General features: G+C 39.9%; 3 protein-coding genes across 7 annotated transcripts; 1 reads left to right on the top strand and 2 right to left on the bottom strand.

The window, feature by feature from the left end:
- Window positions 1-1,777: 1,777 nt before the first annotated feature.
- LOC111266945 (C2 domain-containing protein 5) lies at window positions 1,778-13,856 on the bottom strand. 5 transcript variants are annotated; one of them, XM_022844812.2, is made up of 12 exons: window positions 13,803-13,856; window positions 13,342-13,560; window positions 12,915-13,049; window positions 11,741-11,827; window positions 11,425-11,511; window positions 10,922-11,035; window positions 10,202-10,421; window positions 8,934-9,847; window positions 8,305-8,643; window positions 7,585-7,802; window positions 6,830-7,172; window positions 1,778-6,393 (listed from the first exon to the last, which is right to left on the bottom strand). In XM_022844812.2, exons 3-12 carry the CDS (start codon window positions 13,002-13,004, stop codon window positions 6,259-6,261), a joined length of 2,547 nt encoding a protein of 848 aa, XP_022700547.1. In that variant the 5' UTR covers window positions 13,005-13,049; window positions 13,342-13,560; window positions 13,803-13,856; the 3' UTR covers window positions 1,778-6,258. The 5 variants fall into 5 exon arrangements, with proteins under 5 accessions (XP_022700547.1, XP_022700546.1, XP_022700545.1 ...); XM_022844811.1 differs by having other exon boundaries at window positions 13,342-13,845; XM_022844810.1 differs by lacking the exon at window positions 13,803-13,856 and having other exon boundaries at window positions 13,265-13,353.
- A 122-nt stretch (window positions 13,857-13,978) lies between these two features.
- LOC111266948 (uncharacterized) lies at window positions 13,979-18,387 on the top strand. Its single transcript, XM_022844819.2, has 5 exons — window positions 13,979-14,354; window positions 14,639-14,854; window positions 15,691-16,013; window positions 16,647-16,759; window positions 17,337-18,387. Exons 2-5 carry the CDS (start codon window positions 14,642-14,644, stop codon window positions 17,597-17,599), a joined length of 912 nt encoding a protein of 303 aa, XP_022700554.1. The 5' UTR covers window positions 13,979-14,354; window positions 14,639-14,641; the 3' UTR covers window positions 17,600-18,387.
- Usp5 (ubiquitin specific protease 5) lies at window positions 18,360-27,475 on the bottom strand. The gene is made up of 4 exons (XM_022844817.2): window positions 25,987-27,475; window positions 21,947-22,237; window positions 20,174-21,716; window positions 18,360-19,742 (listed from the first exon to the last, which is right to left on the bottom strand). The coding sequence occupies exons 1-4, from the start codon at window positions 26,299-26,301 to the stop codon at window positions 19,375-19,377; spliced, it is 2,517 nt and encodes an 838-aa protein (XP_022700552.1). The 5' UTR covers window positions 26,302-27,475; the 3' UTR covers window positions 18,360-19,374.
- Window positions 27,476-27,530: the final 55 nt, after the last annotated feature.

Raw genomic sequence — 27,530 nt, 5'->3', positions numbered from 1 at the left:
CGTGCGTCGATCCCGTCGAACGGAGGCAACGAGAAAAAAAGAGAATCGTCTTTAGGTCAAATGCAGCCAATCGCTGCATGTCTTCGCTGTAAACTAGTAATTTAGGTGAATCAAATATTTATTAAAGATGATTTGTCTAAGCGCACTTAGTGCACGTACAGGTCCCATCAGGAAAAGCAGTACTGAACGGATTTCCTTTATAATTTACCTGTAGATATAATAATACAATTGTACCACTGCTATAGGTAGTCAACTAATACTGTGTAATAGCTTGTAGACGATATCACTCGATGCGCTGCCCTGTCTCAACGCGTTAGCGCGCTTGTAAATGCCCCAGAAGACTAATGTTTTAATATGACTTTTCTTTTCTTGGCCATTCATATCCGACGTCTTTTTAAGGCGGCTTTTAGAGAACGCTAGGTATGCAATAATACATCCGCAGTCTAGCTTCTGTTGTACGACTTGTTCATTACACATCTATTGTTTACCGAACAAATGTTCTCAATACGGTTGTTTTTACCTACTTCGACTGATACCAGACGCGGCATAGAAATCTAGCGTTAAGGATTACCCACACCTTCGTTTTAGGCAGAGAGAAGGTGAAACGCCGTATTCAATATCGTAGGAGTAAAAGGTAATTTGCTGAGTAGTATGTAGCGCCACAAACTATGCTGATATTTTAAGAATAAATATAATAGCGATGTTTTTTTCTCTTCTAATTTGTACAGTAGATTTGACGAACTAAAAGTGTGGATGATTGAAATAGCAAATAGACAGTCATTAAACGGTCACCAAAAAAATTTTACCCATCCTGCAATACTATCGTATATGAGTGAATTTGTGTGCAGTCTTTTATAGAAACATTTGATCTATCTCTATCAAAGTGTAGTCAAGTTACTAATACCTACATTGGAACTAGGGATACCAATTTTTTTCTCCATACACTCGATCTCGGACTAATGAAATGTATTGAATTACTCGAGTAATAGATCATATCGAAAATTATATGCATACCTAGGTTGTACCCGACGCCGTGGCTCGGACAGGTAAATTTATAGTTGTATGGGTCCCAACTTCAACTTCAGCCAATAACAAACAAAATACATCAAAAAAGAAAAAGTCTTCGCATCGCGTTTGCTATTGTCTGACACGCAAAGTGTGATAGACCATCACGTCCCTAACGGTATCACACGACGTCCGGTCGTGCCTTTGCGAGCAGTATTTTCCGTTTGTAACAAGCGCACAATTTAGAATAATTTGTTAAGTTAGTTCATCGTTAGCTGATCGTCAGCTATAAACCACTGGCAGATACTACTCGGTAGAGCACTCAGGCCGCATTCAAAAAGGAGTCCTAAGTAACGTTCAAGTGGCGAATGACGCGTGTTCTAGATTTCCGCGGAATTTTCTTTTGAAAATCACTGCCCGCGGGAATATGGCTGAATAGATTTCGACTCTGAAAATCATATCCACTTTTATTATTATTATTTATTATTCATTTTCATTTTCACTTCAGTTACCTGATCATACAATTGCGCCTACTTTATTCCTCTGTGCCTCTACGAACGATCGCCTAAGATACATGACTCGAACATACTGAAGACTACCTTAGACTTTTTCAAAAGGCCTAAATCACACATCGCTATATATATTACGTACTGCCTGGCAAAGCGTAATTCTGTGAGTCTGTCGAGTTTGTTCACTCGTTGCTCATCCGTTGTCCTACCTTTCTGTTGTAGAATGTACTACTTCTTAATAAAGAATGAAAAACGCACTGCGCTACCGTTTATTTCAAATGAGCTTTGTTGTTTACGCTGTTTATTGCACGGCATGTGAACGCAACGTACTGGTTCGTGCCAGTATATGCGAGTGCCCTGTACAAAAAACGATATGTAGACAAAATACGTTGGATTATTTTCGGTATGCATGCATGTATGTATACTGCCAACAGATAGCAAGGTCCGTGCTTCCTGTATGCGAATGTAAACATGATCAAACATATACACTGCAGGTACATTTCATTCCATACGTATATTTTTGTTTATATCTATAGCAGTACGGTAGTGTACGAAAGGTATTTGGGTTCACTGATGACATATATGTACCGGAGAGACAGACTTCGGGCTCAACCTGTAGCGCGCGGCTACGGAGGTCCGTCCTCATTAGGACTCGTTTTTCTCGAGCTGATGTCCTCAGCTCGAGTTAATTTCGGACTCCATTTGAGTAAGCACTATATTGCCTCGTATCGATTATTGCTTGCGTGTTCTATATTTGTTTGTACATAATGAATCTTTGATTCGGTTTATTTTGGAAAATTATTAATGATTGTAATGACCCAAGTGCGAAATTAGAATAGCAATTTGGCTATTACAGGATCGCTTTTAAGAACGAAGACCGAACCATGATCGTGCCATGCACGTACCTTAACAGTACTTAAGCGCACGCATGTCGATTGTGCTTAACGACATCAATGAGACTTGTACTATTGGTATCCTAGTTTTTAAAATCTATGTATGTCCAACAAAAATTTTTCGATCATTAGTGAAAGGACAATACCATTGATCGCTCAGTATTGGTACGGCATATAGACATGAGACGGTGCATAGAAGGGCAAAACGTAGTTATTCGTAATAAGGGCCTTAAAAGATTAGTATGTATTTAGATTTCTCCAATATCTTCGGATATGCTCCCAACGTCGTGCTTCTACCATACACCAGCGGGCCCAAGATGAACGTGACGAGAAGATGTTGTTACTTGAAGTGGCCAATCTGGCTTAAAACATCAAGGGTATATATATATCTACGACGTTACTGCAGACGCTGGTATTCGTTGTCTCAGTCCTCAGCAATCGTTGAATCTGAAAGCTGTTAGCTACAAAGGGGTACGATATAACTATCGATGCCCCACGTTTATTACAATCCAGTTTGCCATATTAGAAAACTGAAATTAAAACCTAAAAGGAATCAAATCATAGATCAATACGCACACATCCATTCATGGTTCCGTTTTAGAAACAACAGGCGCACCCATTTTAATTCCCTATGGTGGTGTAAGAGTCAAAAAAAACCGTGGGACGATATGCACCTATTCTTGTAGACTCGTTTTTCGCCGTCAGAAAGAAAACTATATAATTGCGCGTGAAGTCAAGTAGCTCATGAGAACTTCGCATGTGAAGCACTATTACACGTCGAATCTCAAACACAATTTTCATTTTACTACTAATTTAAGCCACTTATGAGATTCTTAATATTACTCGTTAGAGAGCATGCATCTGTTTTGGCTTTTAAGTGCAGTTATAGGATATTCTCACAATTTCTAGGGGTTATTCAAAAATGTACATGATTAACAAGGGTTTAGAATTTTACACCCGGTTTTACCATAATAAGGCATAGTTTTAAGCGACTGGCGACCCGCTCAAAACAAAGCGTATTTATGCCCGGCTTCCAACCCAGAACGACTTACATGCTCTCAAGAACGTCCTAGTTATATATTACCACGGGGACCCTAAACGTGCACATCTAACAACTATATTCTAGCCGTCGTTAGAAAAAGTACATTTGAAGAGTACACTAGCAATTCCTGGATGGTTCTATTCCTGAAATCTGCAAAAATTTCATTTGTAAAATTGTACAGCCAAGTTTTGCAGCAAATACGTGCAATCGATTTATCCTTTTAGCAACAAGCTCTAGGTTTTTTGATGTGAAGACATTCTCGCCATTAGAATTTTGCATGCAAGAATCAACTAAGGATATCTTTAAATTGAGCCTATATCGACTATGACGATTAAATCTATTATTAAATAATAGAAAATATCTGATGATCCACCTTAAACTAGTGTTGTTTCTTAAGATGTTGAGATTGAGCCTTGCTTGACATTCGTTGAGTTATTATAACTACCCGGAGGCAAATCTCAATCCAGGATGTTGTTTTCCATTACCGTTGCCCCACCTTTCTAGGCCGATCAACAAGTGCCACTGAGGTACTGTGGCACCTTTACTTATGTTGTGTTTATGAGTCAGGTGTTTCAACATAACATCTGCCTACACGTGTTAGGGGTGTCACGATTATTGTGGATAAACGATACTCATCAAGATTACATTTTCAAGTTGTAGATGGTTTAGGTAGCCAGTTGATTTAATTAATAATCCATAATTAACTTAATAGTAACGCTGCGTTAGGTGCCAACTCACTGAAGTGTCGCTCTATGCAAAAAAACGCTAATTTAGAAATTACATTTTGGACTAATAGCATGTCAAGGATTACAAATGCGCGGGCTTGATAACGGTCGAAAAATTTAAAAAACACAAAACCTAACCGTTGGAGTTTATCTGGACGATCCGAATAGTAGTTCATATTTTTCTCTTTAAAATGGTAACTTCTGTAGTAGAAACCTAGCTCCGTAGTAAGAATAGTAGCTTTTTGAGTTATTTTGCAAGCATTTTAGATCTGAGACCTATACAAGATCTTCCTGTCTGCCTTATGAAAATCTTCTTAGGATCTCTCAGAAGCTGTATTAAAACAAAACGTGGATCATCTCTTTTGGGCCATATTGCAAGAGTTATCATTTTATTGGCCCGGTGCGGAAAGATTGTCCAGTAGCTGATCCTTGCTCAACTCTCCAAAACGACAGGCTATTTTTCGCCAGAATGAGTTTGTTGTTTTGTTCGAATAAAAATTGGCTTTTGCCTATTTTGATTCATTATAATTACCTCCGAGTATTAAGATACATATATTATAAAGCACTGTCTCTCAATAAACAAGCATAATACCTTTTGTGCACGGAAGGAGCATCATGAGAACTTCAGCCAAGTTTATAAATATTACAAACGGGTTCCAGCTACGCTATTTCTGAATGTGTGAGAGGTTTTAGGCTATACTATAATGCATTTTCTGAAGGGATGACACAGCAGTAACTCAGGAAATCTTGAAGGAATTTTGTCGACGGGTTAATCTCTTGCACGCTATGCATGTATAATCGAACATGGAAGGCTGGCGACCGCTTCGACAAATCCTGTCGTCATACTGAAATGCGTACCGGTCGAAAATAACCCTATTTTAAAAATCCGAGCCGTGGTTTTTTACTATGTCGCAATCACCGCGAACGATCTAACTGCCACACTGTTACCTAACCGAACTGCTAGTTCAATAGCCGTAGAGAAGCAATGACCCGCTAAAACAATAAAGGTTTACAAATATGCGCCACGCTCGTGATTTTCCATTTTGATATAAGATATAGTCTATATTCATCTCTGTATGTCTTCCTAATTTATTGCTTAATTCGTTCCTTTGCACTAGTAGTGTTTTTCATTTTCCATACATAAAGGGAAATTAATGTTTAGCGCATCTTTTACCGAAATCAAAAATCTCGGTTCAGTTACGTTTATATCAGAGGTATAGGCTAAAAGCACGAGCTACGCTGCCTGTTACGCGGGCAGGTCATTTTTTTTAAATCTAACTTGAAAAAATATCCGACAAGACAAGTTACTCCATACATTAATAAATAGTTAATACCACACGAAATGGAATGAAACTCATTTAGTGAACGCAGAAAAAGAAGAACGGTGAATGGGTTGAACTTCCAAAGTTTAACTGTACAAATATAGCACACTATTAATGTATGTTTTAACATCAAGGCACTGGAGTTCGTGCTGACCATGATAATAATTCGATCATTTTTTTGGACGCATTCAACCAGGTAGAATACGTACACATTATATCCGGTAATCAGTCCCTCTCTTCTATACGTGTTCTTTCGAAACGAAGAACAGCCACCACATCCAGAATGCTAACATTCGAATTGTTCTTCTAAGCAAACGTGCTGAATTTCAAGGTAGCTGTTTACAGGCTGCATAAAGAATCAAAAAAATCATTTGGGACATATGGTGTCTAAAAACTAGGGAGGTAGATAGTTTGCCAGCAAAAAAAATCGGAGTTTTTTAGGTAAATTATGTGACTTTATATATATATATATATATATATATATATATATATATAGGCTATTAGGAAAACCACTAGGACTGCAGCGTGCTAAGAGTCATCTCGGCTAGCCGATTCAGTGAACAGAACTACGTAAGTACCAATTGCCAATATACCTTATACACCTTCATACAGCCTTTTTTTTTGGCTGACAGAATTAACAGAACACATTTGTATCAGAAAAAGTAGTAGACTATTTCTCAGAGGCGGTTCCAGCGACAGGACCGGTGCGTCTGTCCGGATGTCACCCTCGATTACATCCAATTCCAAGTTGCTGAATCAGATTCAAGTTGGTGGAGGTATAACTACCTCGAAATTCGAAGGATTTACGAGGTCGGCTGAATGGGCACTACCATTTGTAGTGTTTGCAAGTTTCTCCAAAAGAACGGCATCACCTTGTACGCTGACAAGACATTGACCCTGGAAGTAATCGAGTTGTTTAACTTTTGAATTTTTCTATTTTTAAAATGCAGTTGACAGGATCATATGGAAATATGAAAGAAATATGGCGGAAATATGAAAGAGGGAGCAAAGGATAGACTCGTCGTCTGCATTTTGCGCATGACTTGTTGGAATTAGTAAAAGCCGCGCTTGACAATATAGACTCACCTCTTTGTTCGCGCAAGAATATAATAGATGATGTTTATTGGCCCAATAGAGACTATTCATTCTCATACTTAAACAACAAATTTGAACTACGTCTCATTTGTGGCGTCAGATCATCGAAAATTAAGCACGAATCTTTGAATCAGCCAGACTAAGCACAATGAAGAGGAAATGATAAAAAGCAAGCAAGGACCGTAAGCGTTTATACGTCCCTAACTTAATGCCCACCATAAGATATGCATGTATTTACCTGGTGCTTGTGCGCTCCATGCAATAGAAGTTGATGATCCATTCGGAAGGACAACAGAGCATCGCCTCCCAATGCTGCCACATGACAACGAGCTATGGCCAGCACTTCCTGGAGGAAAGTGGCCGCAAACGAGTTCAGGTTGGACATGTGCGTCAGATTGCTGGTCTCGCGTATCAGGAAGAAATTCACGTTGCCCAGAAATTCCGACACAGCCCGACCAGGAACTGACGACAGAGTTGAGATTTCGACACCATTAGCGCGTGTCTGGACACGACACAAATTGCCAGCCTTGGTACAATTCGTTAATGTGCCGCCTGATACCCTGCCGCCGTACATTACCGTACTGGAACGCACACGCGCACGCATGTTAGGGATCGTTGAAACGAAATACTTATCGGCTTTGGAACAAATGAGAATTTGTAAGTACCATTAGAACTATGCTTTCATCTGTAACGAAAAGGTACAAAGTGTAGCAATGGTGCACCTGTTCTGTGAAAACAAGCCAAATTTTGCATCCAAATACATAATATGGCAACAAATAAAGTCAACCTTCTACTGCTACTACTGCCGAATAAACTACACCCTATCATAGATCGGGGGTAAACGTAGCACGTTTCGTTTCGGGAACTCGGAAACGACAGTGCCAAAACTCCGAGCATATATCCATATTTGCTAAATACGCATTGCACATCAGAAAACACTTTAAGATCCAGCATCTTTCTATATTCTTTCTTCGCGTCCGCAAAGGTATTTACCCCATCATCGTAGCCTGCATCTCATCCGCCTGAGGGAATGCTACTCGAAAGTGCAATCCCAATACGCGACACGGGCGGAACTTCCGGAGTCTCACGAATAACGACTGCACCCCACGGTCCAGCAAGCGGCTCAGTTCCTGATGAACAAGTGGCAATTGAGGTGGGGGCGTGCTCGCACCCAAAGAGCCTCCAGAAGGAAAAAGCTGATGGAGACGAACCTGAGAATCGAATGAAGCTTGTCTTATTCACTACTGTTACCACGAATGGTTAGAATTATGAAATTATTTGATTACCGGAGACGTTTCTTTAGATTGCATTTCGTTGCTTTCTTAACAAGGCAATCGAAAGCTTGGGACTGATTGTTCAAGCAGCGGCTATTTTAACATTTAATATATTAAACGTTAAAACAACCGCTATCTTAATATTTAATATATTAAATATTAAAACAGCTGCTTAATACAGTAAGTATTAACGTTGTAGATCATTTGTATGTCTGCATAACTGTTTAGTGTTATTTTCTATGGCCTGTTCCTATAGGGAATGTCTCGTTGAATCTTAAGATCCCTCTTTTTTAGATAAAAGCTTTAACCCAAAGCTCTACGTAGCTTTACGATATAAACTTTAAATAAAGTTCTTTGACGACTTTGAAGAATATCATAGATACATTATGCTGTGCGATGGCGATGGTCTAAAAATAACAGGAAGCTATTTACTGCTTACCCGAAACGTCTGCATAACCAGCTGTGTATGTGGGACGCTATCTCCATCACCGACGTCGTCCTGTCCTTCGGGTCCTGAAGGTCCAAGGCACGTTTCTGTCGAACTAAGCGTAAATCCTGGTGGGGGTGGCCGGGTGATACATACTTCGGCGTTCGCCGCCGTATCGTCCCCTTTCCCATTAGACTCGCGGTTCATGATGCACAAACGCTGTTTAAATGAAGATGAGAGCATATCATCATCTTCGCTCTCGGACAATGACCCAGAAAGACCGCTCTGACCCGCTTGCTGAGAATTGCTGCTGGGTCGTGGTAACGCAGCTAAAACGCATGCTGTGCCAGTCTGTAAGGATCCGAGGAGTTCAGACGAAATAAAGATTAAGTTTATTGTAATAATACGCAGATATAAAAATCAACATGCAACCTAAACACTTGTTCGTAGTGAAGGTAAAAGTCCGCGTAATCTAATGAATGCATTGAAGTCGGCTCGCAATGTAACTGCGAAGAGTTGTCTTTAACAAATTAGTAGCTATATAGAGATATGAATGCTGGCAACGCTGATAAGCAGAAGACAACATGTTTAAAATCAGTGCTGATTTTGTAACAGTATAATTCTTTTGAAGTGATACTTACTGCAACTCCAGTAACGAAGTGCTCTCCAATGGCAACCTGGACATTTAGGCCTAACACAGCATTCAGACCTGTTTTCTTCATCTTAGCTAATAGTTGTTTGTGAAGCTCATACTCGAGAAATGGTAGATTATCACTGATTTCTCTTGCGCTGGCCTCGCCCCTGAGATCCTTTTTTGCTTCACACACACGCGCCTGAATGAGAACAGAGCCCGAGATTGGGCCCATCCCCGGTGACGGCTCAATTGTTGCAAACAAAACATCGGGTACCTTACCATCCTGGCAGTTTCCACAGTTGCTTAACTGAGTTCTAAATGGGACCACAGACGCTCTATATGGGGCGTGACAGAGGCCACAGTTCGTGGACGATATGTTCGTTCGTCCTATTGTGGTACCTGGACCAGCCGAAGCCAAAAGCGCCGCTGTCCCGCTAGCAGACAACAAAAGCACATCTTCACAAATTGTCGTCGTTTCTTGATATCCTACGACAATATTGCATGCAAGCGATTTCGCGTGCGAGCGGATCTCTTTTCGGAGTTCCGTCCACCAAGAATCGCGTGTTTCAGCTTCAGATTCAAGAGAGTTGTCGAGCAGTTTTACAGAACGAGCTGATACCACTCCTCCGACGCTATCAATCAAGCCGGGCGGAAGGTGACGTATCGTTATGAATGGGTATTCAGCCATGTCCTCAACCATTGTTACCCCACCTGTAGTGCCCGCCCCTGCGGGTTGCGGTACCCCAAGAGGTGCTGCGGCATCATCCGTGTCTTCTTCGCTCTTCATCAGTTTGACCACGCTTCCAATGCCTCGAACAACGATACCGGTGTCGCCCTCGAGATCAAAGTACTGCTGATAGCCTAGAACGGCATTGCCACCCAGCTCCAGTGCTTTCAGGCCAACACGGCGTTGCAGTTGACCTTGAGCACAAGGAAACAACACGATCATATTTAGTTGGTGAATTTCATTATTTACCATTTCAACAATGCTGCCATAACGTAGTAAGCTGAAGCAAAAGCGTTATTATGAGTCGGGTCGTTTCAATTAGGTATCTTCTGAAATGTATGAAATGTAACTACCTTATTAACATAGAACCAAAAGATGTTTGTCTATAAACATCGTGTACGTATACATTACAAGGTGCATTGTATACGCCTGCTCATTGAATTACGAACAAACTGCAACTCTGCAGATTTCCGGTTAAGTGTTGAGCGACTATTACTTTATTATTAGTATTACTATAACTACTGTTCACAACTACATTACCGTCTTACCCGCGAATCTTGCAAAAAGAGCCTGTCTTGCTTCATTAGAAGCTCTAGGTGTCCTAATTCGATCCATCCAGTGGAATTCAGGGTCATCACCCGCAATTAGTTCCTCGGTGAAGCCGAGGGCAGAAACGAGGTTGTAGCCGTCTGGAACCCGATTTGAGTAGAAAAGTTGCATGCCAACTGAGGACACGCGGTATTTATTGGCATCACAAAATAGGTCTACCTAAAATGAAAGAAATGGACGCTGTTTACGCAAATCACCCATATTTTTATTTAAGGAACGAAATCGTAGTAATGACCAAGTTGTCTAAAACATTTCTTACTCATGCCTTTTGAGAAGCCATAACTCGATCGCTTAATAAAACAGATACTCTAAATAAATAAGATAAAGTAGAACTTTTACTTTTTTTTTAAATGTTTTACTTTTTTTAAAATATTTTACTTTTTTAAAAAATGTTTTAAGGAAACATTTTTTTACCTTAAGGAAATTAACAAATGTATTAGTTATTTTCATTTTTCGCCTATTAACATAAACCTGGGTCAATTTTAGTAATAAACAGTATAGCCTTCTTCAGTGACTAATGCCACCAACTCTGCAAGTAGAGAAGCGATGCTATGTTTTTGATAGCTTATTTTATAAGTTCGATGATTTTACTTCGAAATGAAATACCGTAAGTTTCTCAATAGCGCAATCACAAGCAACGCGTGGTTTCAGACGAGTACCTTGACTGTGATGTTAATTTCTCCCCGAATTCCATGCAACGTATCGTATATGGGAAGCCAGCCCTGAAGACCGCTGCACGTTTCACGCAACAGAGGATTTAAATCAATGTAGACCTATGTACGAGGCAAGGCACAAAAGAAGCTCGTTTCTCTCGCAGATCTTTAGCAATATGGGATATTCTACTGTTTTATCAGTAATTGAATTTATACCTCTTATTATATATTGCAGACCTATTATTACTGTCTTATAAGCTAATAAAATATCGGTCGAAATCAGAGAGCGCATGAATCACGAATCACTGAAAGAATAACAGGACAATTTACCGATAAACTTCCTAACTTGTATCTTAACAGGACGGTTGAAGCGACTGAGCTGAGAAAAATCTAGACGAATCGAAATATCCGGGGTTTGCTCTAAAAGACTCAAGCTGATATTGCATATATATGCCAATACTATTCACATAGAAATAATCGATTTTGTATCTACACATGTGGTGATGAACCTTTCCAATCGCGTCGTTTGCTGAATACGTGTCATAGTCCATTACACGTAGTTGCAATCGCTCATCCTGAAGAGCTTCATCATCCATCTATAAGCAGCAATGGAACCACGTACAACCTTTAATATTTGTAAATATTGTACAAATTTCAGGACAACAGAATAGTTTAGCTTGCTCGCTCACGTGGCAATCGCCAGAATGAAGCCACCTATGCTAGAGAGCACATTTACTGGCTAGAACGTGCATATATATACATATATATATATATATATATATATATATATATATATATATATATATATAGCTCACTGAACCTTACCTCAAAACGGAACCACTCCGAATTCCATTGCGGATTTAAAGATTTTCGGTATATCTCCGTCTTATAGCATATTTGCGCCAGTCGAACCTAAAAAATGAGGATATAGTTTGAATTATTTTTACAAATATAGAAAAAACTTCTAGTTCTGGAGGGTCTCTGATAGCCTGAAACATTTTTTCATTAAGGATCTATGGACATGAAATACCAATACTATAGAGGGATTCAATATTAATTCATATAAACACAAAATATAGATATAGTTTGCACTTAATTTTCGTTTGTTTTTTTTCTTAGTCCTATGTAAGTTATACCTATAGATCTGCTTGGCTACGCAAAGGTATAGGCACAGTCAGATCTAGCTCCAATGTAATCAAAGGTATCATTATTACCGTTCTGAACGAAGAAACACTTGTGTCACTCTAAGAAGAGATATATGACTTTTAATTATACAGAATAGCAATACTAGGGTTATAGCGCAAAACGACTCGAAGTTCACAATTAGGAAAAATTAATCTTTTAATTCCGAAGAACGTCGCCTTACGGACGGAGCAGTATCCGTGTTCCCCAAGTGACAACCTATTATCTTTTTCTTTAAAAGCTTCTTTTGTCCTATCTGTATCTTCACGGCTTGCTTAATCGAATCTACCGTAAATAACATTTGTTGATTTATGTGCCTAGTAACTTCCTGGTTCCGAATCTCGCATCTAAACAATGGCTTGCCAAGCCAATGAGACCCATACCAATCTTGCCATTGATCACGCATTGCGAAAATTAACAAGACATTACGACAAAGGTCAAGGCTACGCGAAACACCCAAGATAATATTTCAACTAAGCCATTCTGAAAAATTCAATCGGCATCCATTATTTAACCGCACAAGAACCCAGCTTTGGGTGGGCGGTTGCTAAAAATTCTTAATTAAACACTTAATCTAAATTGCGATTTTAATGCAAATACATAACTTTGTTTATTGATTTCGACCTAATGGATCGTTACAGGCCGTTAGCAACTGTATACCATAAATATAAAATCTACCAAATGGGCTGGCTCCTTCGTAAATCTGTGTTAGACCACGATGTAATCCACCGAATTTTATGTGGAGCTCGTTTTCGAATTTCGTAAAAGTTTCGGATTGTTCGAAAATATATATTCAGAATTAAAGGGGTTCACGTACCTCGGTAAACGCATCACAAGCCTCACTGGCTCGATCCATCACCGGTAGATTACGCGCAGCCAGCACTCGAACGCTCACTCGACCCGGCATTTTGCTTTTTCTTTAAATTAACAACCTCATAGGCCAAAACATAACCTACAGGAAAAAAGGGTCGCACAGTTCACTTCATTAGAATCGCATTTAATCGAGAGGAAAGCCACCCAGACCCGTCTTTGATAAGCGACGTCTACCACGGCCACACGTCATATCGGTGACGCTTGCCGCTTACTAGTGGATTATGTAACAGCTGGTTCTACATTAATACAGTGAAGCAGAGGACTCGCCACAACGATTCTATAAAATGTACCTACTCTAACAAAGTACTTCTGGCCGCGCACGACATTTGTACGAACTACGAGCTTCATCTTGTTATTGTTTTGATACCCACTGCGTTTCCACGAAGAGTCCTATATCGAATTGGTGGCGCGAAGACGATAAGGCTTCAGTCACAAAATATTTAAACTCCTTCAACGATCAATAAATAAAGTAATTATTTATTGCTGCTACTCCTCATTTTCGTATGTTTTCGTTTAGTTGCTTTTCTATTTCGCCACTCCATTGTTGATCTAGCCGAATTCAATACTCTAACAGGTAACACTGCTAACCACTGAAAGGAGCCATATTAAAATGTCGTGAGATCAGTAACAACAGGCTCGACAGCACGATATAACCTCGCTGCTACTCAATTTAATGAAATTTGAAGTCCCGAAAATCAATTGGAACAAAGTATGCGTAATTCTACGAAAGCATAAGGAGCACTGGCTCTGTTAGCCTTGTTATACTATATTAAGTAGCGTTTAAAGAATATCCGAGTATATTATTGTTGTAAAAATAGAAACATAATATGACATTTTTTTCGTCGATCAACAAGCCTTTGTGACTCTTACAGCCATCGAATGGATTGCATTAAATGTCTGATTTGATGTCATATCAGACACGCGCTTTCGTCTCCATCAAAAATCATCAGTCACCGCTGGTTGTACTGTCTTTGAATGAGTATGTAAACATGAGTGGAGACGAAACACTCGACACAGAGAAAAGACAACTTTCTAATCGAACAATAAAAAGGAGATCCTGATTCAGTCGACGGCCATAAACAGCCGCACCTCTGTTTAAGCTTACTTAACTTCGAAGTTGGTGTTGCGGTGAAAGTAAAAAATACACATATGTTAGATATGTGCTTCGGGGGCGTTCTATCGCGGTTACGGCAGCCATCACGAAGTACCTGTTGTCGAAGACAATAACGGCAGGACAAAGGTAGACGTTAAAGATTTTCCAGGCGAATTATTAATGGCGGATTTGTGACGTGTGGATGCGAGGAAGAGGAGTCCTGTTGATTTTTTTACAAATTGAACGTGTTCAGCTGTCTTCTGCAAAATTGCATTTTGCAGGGATAGGGAGGCAAGTAATGATTTTCTTCCGATAATATGAATTTCTATGCACGCATGAAATAAGCTGCTTGATTGTATACTTACCTTGTATTGTGATTTAAACTAACTTTTTGGTACAAGACGATACTCCTCGCCTAATTTTCCATAAACGTCATTGGAAGGCACCTGTCACGAGAGAAACTGCTTTTTCTAGATTGGGTTTTTTTTTTTTTTAGATATCTATACTACTTTTTTCGTAAGGAAAGTGTATTGACTAATTGGTTCGTTAAACTCATGCTTTTAATTCTTATATAGAGAATGGAAAGAACACGATTAGCTGCGAGGAGAGCGGCAAGCCGTTTGCATATGCAGGTGGTCATCCAACAAGACCCAGCTTCAGGGGATCAAGATCCAAACGTTGTTCATGTTGTTATTGAGGATGGTGGGGCCTTAGACTGTGCTGCGGACGGACAAGAGATTCAAGTAGAGGCACAACACGATACTTCGCGGGCGAAGAGCAGTGACAATTCTGTAAGTGTCATGTAGCCGTATGTATGGTTCTAGGTCTTCAACTGTTTATTTGGAATTACTCGTATTGACTGGATTTAAGGTATTTTATATCTTATAAGTTAAAGCGAGCCAAGTATGTACAGGGTGGTACAAAACTCGACTGGCAGTGGAAAAAGATAATGTGCACTTCGGTCATTTTTCACAGTAAATCTACTTTCTCGCCATCCGATACGATAAATTTATTTATACTCCGAAGGTTTTAGTGATTCTTTATGTTATAATATGGCCGAATAAACAACACAACGACTGATAACTGAAAAATTCGTCTTTGGAAGCTATGCTTTTACTGAAATTAAAAATAAAATCGACGCTGAGGATTCAGCTCGTGCATGCTAGCTAAACGCTGGCGAGTTTGATATATTTGTATCGGGTACAGAAATGTCACCAAACTTATAAGTTGCAGATCAAGAAAAATCATACTTATGGATAAATAAGCGAAAATCAAAAACTTAAGTCTGCAGCGTAAATTGTCAATAAATGCCGTACAAGCAAGAAGTTGACATGCAAACGACAAGAACTAGATTTAGTGCGCGTAGCGTTATTTGATGATGAATAGCAATGCTCAGTTTGAAGACTCTGTAGGCATGTTCATGTTTTCAGTCCGGTTCACTGCCAAGGTTTTCTAAAACCCGCTCCAAGTAACTAAACAACTTAACCTAGAATAGCAACTTAATAATAGATCTGTAGTTATGCAAATCGTATTGGTTTAAGCTATATACTAATATTAACACTCGAAAAAAGGAACAGAGAACACCTGGTTTCTTTTGATGAATGATCCTATCCGCTTTCGCTTCCAGTTAGCCGCAGCGGCACGTCCGTATCCGTGTGCCTTCTGCGCGTCGAGATTCGCGTTGAAGTCTTCGTTACGGCGGCATGTTCGGTCACAACATGCAAACCACCCCGAACGGGAGGTAATGCTACGCAAAGCGTTTGAATGCCGTTTGTGCCATAGTGAGTTTACGACCAATTCCGATTTATGGTTTCATCGGCAGACGGTTCACGGTGCAGAAGGGCGCGTGTCGAACCTTACCAAAGGAACTGCGTCGGACACAACAGACGGCTCGCAAGGAGAGAGATGCACTGACGAAAAAGACGAAGAGAATGAAGTGGACGATCAGGGGTAAAAATGAAACCTAGTTACTTTTGTTAAGATTTCAATATCTGGGCTTTGGGCAAGATTATTCTACTCACATTAAAAAAAAAATAAGAGATTTCAAGTTTTACGTCTAGCTCCACCGCTGTGGAACACTACTTCGGGCGGCTGGTTTTTTCCAGAGTGGAACGAAGCGTGCCTACGCCTAATCTTCAACTTGGGCCACCTCACTGTTTTTTTTTGAAAATTTATCTCACCTATGCAATTGAATCAAATTCCGTTTCATGTTCAATGTGCCGACGGTACCATAGAACCAGTGGTACGAGTTGTGAAAACCTATTTTCTATATCGAGCGTGCACCTGTAAAGTATTAAGTGAACCACTCTATTCTTTCAAATAACAATGCTAACTACAGTCAGCTTTGCTACAGCTTCAGCTAGAACCATTTTTATTTTAAGTTAGAAAAGATTTTTATGAGAAGTTTCGACCAAATCAGATTTCTACTAAAGTCTCAGCTATAATTAGTTTGATGATAATACAGAGCACTGAATCATTTTATGTGCAGTGATTAGGAATATAACAATATTCATGCATTTTAGCATATCTTTTAAACAACTAGAAACAAGCGTGGCTATGCTTTGCTTCCCGTCGAAATTGTAGGGGCTTCACTTGTGTGTTATGCGCGTTCACATATCGGAAAGTTCAGGATCTGAAACGTCACATCCGGAGACGTCATCCCGAGGCTCTAATTAAAAATGGCTATGACGTTGGAGGTTAGTATTATAGCACCAAGTGGCACGAGCCTGACAGATATACGGCAAATCATATTTAAAGTTACTTTCGGAATCGAAAATATTATTCCTTCATTACCATCAAATGATTAAGTTTTCATTGATTAATTGGGCCAATTTTTGGTTCGGAACAATATTTTCTCATGCCTCTCTTGTAGGAATCTCATACGAAGCAAAACATAAATTCTGGTTCGTACAAAACGCTGTTATTACTGAAGTGCAATATACTGGTATTACCACCATTCAGAGACTTTAACGTTCAGATATTTAATGGCAGCTATTTACGAATAATGAGAAAACATTGTCTAATTCTCCGTGTAACGATTAGATACGCAGCCTCGTTGTCGCGTATTAATTGAGATATCTATGTTCACTCATCGGACTGGAGTACGCTTTATCCTTATCTTTTATCCTGATTTTATACAATCAGTACTTCATCTATTGTCAAACTATCTGTGAAGGGAATGCATTTATACAATAAAACCATATTTCATAATGTTCAAACTTTAACTATAAATATCGTTTTAAAAGGCCCATGTTCATTTGATGTTTTAAACAGCGTTAGCATCATCGCTTATCATGGACAACAGCGATCCTTTACACGGCTCCGAGCCCGTTCGGGTATGCTCGATAACTCCAGCTAATCTCCACGGTGACCTGGTGACTCGTGTTCCAGCAACCACACAACTAGCTGTTCGGTGCGCTCGGAGTAACGGGAACACCCGAAGAGTTGTCGAAGAACTTCTTCAATTGGAGGCACCTCAAGAAGTAGAGGAAGTCGTACTCAACGCTTCGGAGCACTATGTCTGCTCGAATGAGTAGCGGATGCTAACAAGAGATGTCGGCGGGTCGTCAACGAACATACAGCGTCGTCTCCGTACTTTTCAGGCAGACTTAGGTAGCAATCTTTTTGTCCACATAGTCGATGATCTTTACCACTTGCCTCATATTTAACAACTTACAAGAATTACAATTAATAATGAAATGACAAAACGGGGAGCGAATGTAATACTGATCTGATGAATACGGGTCTTGAAACTTGGAGAGTTTTGCAAATGTAAAGATACGAACACTTGGAGCTTGGTAGCCGATTGCTCGAGGTGTGTCTTTATCTAAATAAAAAAAGCTCATGATATATTTGACAGTTAGTAATAAGGTTTCGGATGTAAATTATCGGGTAGGAGAGAGAGAGAGAGAATTGTATGGCGAAATTGGAGAAGATAACCGTGGGTTCTCGAAGAAATTTGGTTTGATGAATGATCACAATTAGCAACAACAACATTGTGGAATTATCTTAAAATAGAATGACTTTTTGTAAAAAGGAAGTCTGTTCTTGAGAGGGATTCGGTGCCTGCAGAGGCCGACTAATAAATCGGACCATTCTTAAAAGCCTCCTGCAATACTACGACAGCAGTGACGGAGGGTAAGAGCGGCCCTGAATCACATCCGAGATGTGTCCGACACGCTGTTGTCCTGATACATTGTCACAACAACTATGTGGTGAGGGCAATGGAGTCGAGACATGACGACCTAGTAAACACTGTAAATAGCCATGTCAATATGTCAAATAAATAGAGCTGCATCTTGTATAAAAATGTTTATTGAAATAATCTTGAGTTTTTCTTTTTTCAGAAATCAAGGCTTCTGTGGTTGTAGTTGTGACATGATTGTAGCTTCACGGATACTGTACCGTCAGTACTACCACATTTTATACCACATTTTATATGTGATTATTGCGCCGCAGTCCATTCTGTTTATTTTATAATTAGTAACTAATATCATTGCTATTACTATTAATAATTAATTATCCATTTGTGGCAATCACAAGAGATAACTTTAAGGTCCATATTACCGGTGCGGCTAGGCAAATATGGAAGTGGCTTTTTTCATTGCCGCCTGCGCAAACAGCAACATAATAAAAATAAATAAATAACTATCCATCGTCATCGTCGTCGTTGTCGTCGATCAAACAAGAAAGTATCAAAAAATAGTCATCAGCAACTCCATGCAATTTCTCTCACATTACACCCGCCCTCCTTTGCCCCACTTCTGTATTAAACCTATCTATTCGTTGATATTTTGGGTAGAACAAACTACACAGCCCCTCAAGCTTGCCCTTTAAACACTACAAGTTCCGCAGCAATACTAAGGATTAGAAGAAATTAACGTCGATAATTATAATAATCACGATAATGGTAAAATAAATTTAATTCTACTCTATCAACGATATATATAATAAATACAGAAAACAAATTGGTAACCCATACATTATGACATTACAACGAACCTAACACATTCACTCTTACCATTTCTATTTTCTCCTACAAGAGTTATTAAAACAAAATATCCTAGCCCGTGTTATTATATTATAGAATAGATATATTAAAAATATATTGCGCCTAAAGTGTTTTTGTAGCTATTTGCTTTATGGATTCTATCAGATCATTATGTAAATTCACTCTATTTTCTTCCACGTTGACTTTTCTGCAATTTATCCATCCTTCTATGTTTAGTTGCGTTTTGCTCCTTCTCTTCGTATGTTCCCTAGACCACAGGACCGAATCTCTAGGCGATAACAAATGCGATTATGAAGCAAATCACTCAGCACGTCTGTACAAGTAAAGATAGGCTAGATCCTTAGGGGGCTTTTCTGAGCGCGCGATCTTGTCGTCATTGCATATGACCCATTTTCCATCTTTTAGCAAGTGGCAAACATAATGTCCTGAAGAAGTGTTCGAGCCCATGTGTGTAACAAACGCAACTAGCTTATAGCAACCAGACCCATCTGTAACAGGGTATTCCTTCGAATTGCCTTGTTCAGCGGCGACTTTGTCCGTGGCCATCGCGGCAGTCTCTGGCGCGTTAAGTTCCTTCAGATGCGAAAAGATCCAGTCAATAGCACGTTCCACATTATTCTCTGTGGCCTGAAGAGCTCGGGTAGCGTGCTGCCGGCTGAAGCCCATTCCTAGAAAATTTAAATGCGATGTTGTATACGTATTAGATGTGAGAATAGATCAGGAATAACGCAAGAAGCATAATAATTTGCTTGAGCTCGATTGAAGCTTAAGGGTACATATAACAGAGCAAAAGAAACTCTAAAGAACATTGATCTTAAGTGTTCCGCACGTGTGAAGATTAGCTATTTTGAATTAGCTCAGGCTACTCCCTATGGGTAGTATTATAAAACATTGGCTGTTAGCTGAAATATAATGAATTGAACTCGCCGTTGCTCCTAAATATTCACTTCAAATTTCTTTGAGCGAAAGCTCAGCTGTAATACAAAACTAAACCTGAGCGTGATTAGTTATGGTGCACCGTTGTTTCCAACTGACTGTTGATTAATTTTTAAAAAACACGTTTAACACATCAAGTTTTTTCAAAGTGAACAACACTTGCCCATAACCATTTCTATGCCTTCTTCACTGGGTTGCGGTCCTTCAACTTTACTGGCGATACCAGGCACCACAAATGGTGCCGCGAAATCCTCATCGCCCATATGTTCCATCACCCACTGCGTGGCAGCTTCAATACCAGAATTCTTTGTATGGTAGACCGCTTTCCGGCAGCCTTCGATTGGGAAGCCCATATCTACCAGCTGAGCAACGATGGCCGCATCTATTGAAGGTTTTTCCGTTTGGTCGACAGGCATCGCTTCTTCACCAGGCTGGAGTCCTCCCTTGGCGCGAAGCGTTGTCAAATCTAAGTGATCCGGAATCTGAAGGGATACGTCAAGCTTTTTCGGTGACCAGTTCTCTGTGAACGTGAATTTCTTTACTTGAACTAACAAGAAATCAGGAAAGGTTAGAAAGCGTACCGTCTGCTTAACAGTGACTTTCTCATTAGCGGCTGGGCTAAAATAGTCGTCGATGTAACTAGGAACAGACATCGCAGCTATGCATGCCTCAAACGGGATCTTGGCTAAAACCATCTCTTTTGGGTCAAGACGTTCCTTTTTTTCTTCGGCTTGCTTCTTCTTTGCTTCGTAGGCTTCCACCTCGGCTTTGTTCGTTGCCGCCTCCATCGGGATGACTAACCGTAGAACACATTCACGTCGCTTTTTGTAAACCACTCTCTTTGTCTTGCCACATTCAATGCGATCCTCGACGTTGAAAGAAAACACATTGCTGATGGGGTTATCCTTGTCATTTTTATCCAACAGGTCCATAAGGTAACAGAAGTATTCCTCCGCGTCCTGTTGCCGTTTCGAACTGAATTCAGGATGGTTTTTCCCTACGACGTTTTTAAACGACTGGGGTTTGATTGCCGACGTATCGATCTCGCTGGCCGGCTTGCTCGAATACGCGCCGGATAGAATGCCGTGAGAAAGCTTGGCCATCTGCACACGAAGATCGGTATTCGGGTCGTCAGGGCAATTTGCAATGATAGTCTTATACTCGTTGTAATACCGCTTGACAAACGAGGGAATTGTGAACAGCATCTGAACAATCGAGTTCATATAGCATGAGTTACCAAGGTTAATTAGACCGGTATAGCCAGGACCGTAAAGTGGTTCGAGTTTGCAGCCCTCCTCGGTTGCGGCAGCCCATTCGCCTATACGCTGATTAATGTCGAGCTCCAATTCGGCCATCGACTTCTCTGTTTTTCGCATTGCGGCCACGTCAATACCAAAATGGCCGAGATGTTTTTCTAGCTGACTGTCAATAACCATATCATCCTCATCGTACGAATACACGTCAGCGCCTTTATGGTTGATTGTACCAAGCTTTACCGCTAATGGGTATTTGGTTTCGTTGTAATGTTGAATCGCATGATCGTTTCCTCCGGAGCCATCGAAAAATTTACGACCACAGTTTATTGCGCCGTCGGTCAAATTTAACCAAAGGTTCTCCCGAAGGTCGCATCTCGAGCATTTCCAACCGCTAGCCGGAATTGTAACACCGTTTGTCAATTGCTGCAAAGTCTCAGAGTGTTTACTGACCTGTTGACAAAAGGCAGAATCAGAAATAAGTTTTCCATATCTCAAACCTAGATCTGAAAAACGGCCATTACTTCTATACTATCGCCAATATGATAAAAGTAAATACATGTAGATGTTAACTTGATTAATTTGTACTTCTTCAAGCTATCTTGAAGGCTACAGTGTTACTAAAAATACTTCTAATATTAAAAGTCAATCTCTTTAGCTTGTTCTTGAAAGTAACGCTTCACCTGTCGAAGTTCACCGTCCCAAGTTCCTGTTGTGGCATTTAGCTCTTCCGCTTTGAAAACGCTTTCAGCCTTATTTACACCCTCAGCACTCCTCTTTATATTTTCAGGTAATTTTGGGTCGTCTATATTAAAGACGGCACATTCTGGCAGGACAACAATTTGCACATGTTCTTCGTATTGGAACTTCTTCGCATCTTGGAAGCCCCCCGCGAGACCGATAGCTAGTCGCGTAGGTGAGGGACACGTCTTCGCTTCAGTTTTAAACTTCAGTCTCTTGATGTGCAGGAACACCTGTTGAAAAAATGATTGAAATATGCTTTATTACCTTTTGCCAGCAGTGTGTGAATCATTTTTGAGGCTCTAGAGTATTACGCTATATGACATATTCCATACGACTACAGTTGACTATGTAGGCATTATTTCATATATATATATATATATATATATATATAAGTTGTTGCAAAATGGCCCGAGCAAGAAGTCTTCCTTCTGTTATTACAGTGTTACCGTTGGTTTAAAATTATGGAAGCTACATTGTTTCTCTAATTATCAAATGAAAAGTTTAGTTTCTGGTTGTCTTGTCATCAGAGGCAAACCCGTCAATCTATATAGAATTCTTGTTAAAAAAAAAAAGCAAAAGCCGGAGGCATTTTGCGTTTAGCTAAATTTCTCTCAAATATGGCAGTATGGACTGCATATTTTTGTACCACGTTTTGCTCCGCTGTGACAACTGCATATCTCGTTTATGCTATCACTTTTGACGAAAAACAGGCATATAGAATAATTACGTCAGGCCAAGATGCTACCATTTGCAGTAGTACTCCCACCCTCTATCGCTCTTACATCGTAGTCGCTTGCCGTTTACTATGATGCTCATGGTCAAAGACAGGCGGTTCACTATCAACATTTTGATACTAAATACACGATTAATAGAACGGAGGATAAAATAGGGAAGGACCATTTTTTGCGTTGAGCCCTGTGGCTCTGTTTTGTGCGGTCGAAAACTTATTTGGAAGAAGAGAGAACTGATCCAAACATTGGAGTCGAGCATATTACCTGAGTGAACTCTTTGGACAAGGAAGATTCAAAAACGTTATGAACATATCTTTACTAAGGCGTAACGCAGGAGATAGTATCATTAAGCGAGTCGTCAAATAGGACAAAGCGGCATACAGTCGACTCCTGTGGAACTCTTATAGCCGATAGTTTTTTGTTGTCCCGGTAATAGATGTGAATTATTTGTTGCAAGCCTATTTTGTTGAAATCGATAAGTGTGCTGAAAGCTAGCCTATTAACCTTAGCGAGTGATTTTAATCGGTAAAAAGCGTTTTGGTGGCCAGATCGATTGGTTACTAGATACTAATTTAGACAGCCGTTTTGCGATCGTTTTTCTTCTATCATATTCGGCTACTCCCACTGTCTAAATGAATCCTCGGAATCATGTTCTCAGACATAATACGAAGAACTTGCCCGTTTAGGAATTAGCCGGAGTGGTTTTGCTCGATTTACTCAGGATATCTCGGACAAAATTATGGAACGGTAGCAATTTCTTCTCAACGCTGACGTTCATAGTTAGGCAGTCCTCTCAAGAAGATGCGTATGACAACCCAGACTACGTCGCCCTTCAAAGCTATTTTAACAGCCCCATCCGAGCTGCTTTGCTCGTAGTAATACATCATAGGATTCTATATAAAATTTCTTTGTGCATGTTGCTCTTTTAAAAAAAATTATCTCCTGTGTCCCAAATAATTCCGAAAGTGTAGAACTCTTGCGAATTCCTACTATATACAGAGTAAAACAAATGGCTCTTGACGGTTACAAAAAAAAAGTCTCTTAATAGTTCCAGAAAGAATGTGTCTTATATTCTATTTTTTTTTTCTAACTGCCAAAGACTTCCACTCACGTTGTTGAAAAACCTTTGTCTCTCATTCTTTACATATTGTGTGAGCTAAGCGGCTGCATATTTCGGGTAATATTTGTGGCGCTGGTGTCATTTAAAAACCAAGATTTGACAGTAGTAAAACGTTTGGAACGTATTTTTTTTACTCTATTTTAAGGATGTCCTAAAAATGTAAGTTCTGTAAAACTTACAGCTCAATATTACACAAGCGCTGTCCATGCCCATAAAAAATTTGTTGTTTATGTCTAAATCGGTTAGCGAGAGAATCGAGCCATGGGTGATTTTATTGCTTCTGCTCGCATCGGCCGACCAACCACCAATTTATTGCCAGAATTATGCGAAACCGACATGTGAATAACCAGTATACCGCTAGAAAATTAAGCGTCCACCGCCTAGTTTTAATCAACTAGAAAAAAAGGTGGATACAAAAAAAAATGTTTCACTGCTAGGAAAAATTCACGTGAAAATATTTGCTGCTTCTCCCTACCGGAGCAGGTCGAAATCGAGCCATATTTAAATCGGTTGATCACGGGTGTTTAAAAAATAATCATTTACGACCGTAACTCCACAATCTCTGTGGCCACCTCGCACTGATGCCAAAGAAGGTATTGCTATTAAGTATTTGTTGGGTCGTGCATCGCTGTTACTGTCGCCTGATAAAACGATTCATTCGGATTTCGACTACCAACAAATAACATTATAAAAAGAACAGCATAGGCTTATTCCAGTACGACCACATAGACCGTGGATGGACAATTTTAATGCACTTGCCGTTTAGTCCAGATCATGCACGATCAGGCGGCCATGTGTTTCGACCTCTGCACGATGAGCGTGCAAATTTTTCGTCCGGAAATCAAGGTTTTACAGTGATGGGATTAGGGAATTATAAAAAAAATTGCAAAAAATTATATATTAAAGCGGCGTATATTTAATTTTAATAGACTATATATATATATATATATATATATACTATTTTGAAATATAGAATACGTTCGCTTAAATTTCGGTTTAAATACGACCAGTACTTCTCAGCAGCCCAATATGCGAATAATGAAAGACGTTTGAAAGTTAATTGAATTTGAAATGCACACGATACGTAGGGATATCACTATAACGTAGTGTTTAGTATTTACGCAGGACAAAGTCTTCAGAATTTAGTATCTAGAATTTTATACGGCTACCGCATGCGGTGCTAGTGAATAGTATTTACTAATCCACTTGGCTAAGATATCCAAGCAACCACTTGCAGACCGTTAGTCAGAGCCGTTCGTCTAGGAACTTGTCCTTATTTTTAAGGCGTTCATACCGACGAGTCAATGGCTTTATACCCATGAACCGTTTGATTTCGTAAACAAACATGCTACGTTTGTTTGCCTACTTCCGTATCGTTGCACACGCTACCAGCATAATTATTTTTAGCGCAATTATTAAGATGATAAACAAATGGGAATCTATTATTTCTCTCTTATAAAAATAGTAGAACCAATTTAATCTCTGGCAATTCGATTTTCACCATCAAGCAACTCTAACTTAATTTAACACATTGCTAGCGTTGTGATTTTTTCCAGTAGAGTAAGTTCGAAGCCAACCGCCTTCCGCTATCGTTATCAAAGCTCCTTTCATGAGAGCAGCTCCAAATCATACTACTACAATCTGCTGAGTTGACATATGGTTTTAAGCGAGTGGCGAGAACGCTAACTCGCCGTCGAAAGGGGAAGGGAACCTATTTTCAAGCGCCCTGCCGCCCTTACGCCGCGGACCGAACTCACGTCATTTAATACGGAATAAAAATAGACCTACGACCTGGCGACAGACAATTTACTAGTGGAACTCGACGAAGCCAAACAAATGGAATACGTTTCCAGGCCGTCGTCTCAAATTGCTCAACTTGAACGCAATCAGACGCATCAATGATTTCACAATAGCGCAACAGCTATGAGTATGTTACTACTAATTTGAATTACAGTAGCAAAAGCACCAACAATAATAATAGGTTATGATGACAAACTCTTTCGAGTGTTAGGTTCAATACCGCCGTTAGGCTGGCTCCCAGCGAACTATAGTAGGATCACGCACCTCTCATGTTAGGTTACAATAACTATGATCTACCCATGAGACAAGACACTTCGTTAGCTACGACCTTGTGCCTGGTCTTGGCCGCGTACTCTAGCGCGTGCTGTTTCGAGAAGCCAAGAAACGAAAACAGCGACACGTAAAGACCATCTTCGGATTCGGGGCTCGTGAACGAATAAGCGCACTCGTCTTTGTAGATGCGATCGCCGGCTGTGGGGGTGCGAACCGCTAGCGTTGCGAGCGTTTCGTACGAGACGTTCATCGTGACTTCGGCGACAGCAGTTTGTGCGACTTCAACAGCGGCAGGAGCAGCTGCAGGAGTAATCACAGGCTTAGCAGTTTCGACACAGGACGCGCCACAATCTGTACCTGTGGGTGGCATGCAAAGTCAGCGTTGGCAGAATTGCTGTTCCTTCAATTACGATGCACACTAAAATTTGGCTGGCCGTCTGCAGGGAACAAGCTCCAGGACACGAATAACAAATGCAAACAAAGATTTAGCACGAAAAAAAGATCGCCGCTACACGGCAACTACTAAGAAAAACCTGCTTTTTCTGCCCTCACACCGAGAGAAACACCCGGTAGCGCAGTACGCAGCAGTAAACAACTTGTCTCTTCTGTTTCGTTCGTGTACGGTAGAATAATATGAATGAGTTGCCGGTATTGGGGACCAGGCAGACAGGGAAACGCAACAACAATTCGGTAGCCAAAGAACCCTATGAATGGAACTAGTCAGACTATTCCGAGAATTAGATGTCTCCAGGCGTTAGGCGACGGGTAACCAAATACAAACGGTAGTGGAATTTGTTTTTTGCACGTTTTTGACGGAGAAGATTGCAGAATTGCAGACACATTTTGAAGATAATGATGGGGTTAGAGTAGTACGAACTAACTAATAATAATTAAACGAAAGCTAGAGGGAAAAAAATGTCTTAATTATGCAAATCTATTTTTGTTTTTGTTAGCACAGTAAAAGGCAAATGACTCAAACAAAAGTGAATAATTTACCTAATGAATAAGTACCTAGCAAAAAAAAAAAAAAAAAAAGAAATTGTCATTTTATAAAATGGTTAAACCTCATATCTTGTTATGTCTGCAGTGTCAGGACATAACTATCAACTTAATTATTTGGTGCACTTAGTCGTATAGAGAAGCTCGAAGTCGTAGGTGATACTGGCGTTTCTTTCAATGTACTATAATGTCTATATTTGGGTACCTTGGTAAGCTGAGGCTAAGAGTTCGATGTTGTTGCTTGTAGCTTGCTGATATGGTAAACTAAGACGGAGAGAAACTCTACAAGTGTGCATGTACACTTCGAGGGTTAATACCAGTGTCATGCACTTAATTTACATAAAATTAAAAATGATTAGAATATGTTCATTTATAGGGTCGCTCTAGAAATAAAGCATTTAAAAATTTATATCATTTATTTTTGAATTTACACGTTACGTTCGAGGGGCTCATGAGTAAAGGACACTCTTACTGTCAAGTTACAGCAACCGCACAAGCCAGAAGTTTCTCCAATAAAATGGGTTCATGTATCTGCCATAAAATTTACTATGATTGTTTTGAGCTTGTAAAACTCTAATATAGTCCTTATCTCGAAATTGG

Source organism: Varroa jacobsoni, unplaced genomic scaffold (genome assembly GCF_002532875.2).
Source record: "Varroa jacobsoni isolate VJ856 unplaced genomic scaffold, vjacob_1.0 scaffold_1131, whole genome shotgun sequence".
Taxonomy (NCBI): Eukaryota; Metazoa; Arthropoda; class Arachnida; order Mesostigmata; family Varroidae; genus Varroa; species Varroa jacobsoni.
Note: the sequence above shows the minus strand (reverse complement) of the source record. Positions and strands in the feature narration are given on the sequence as shown.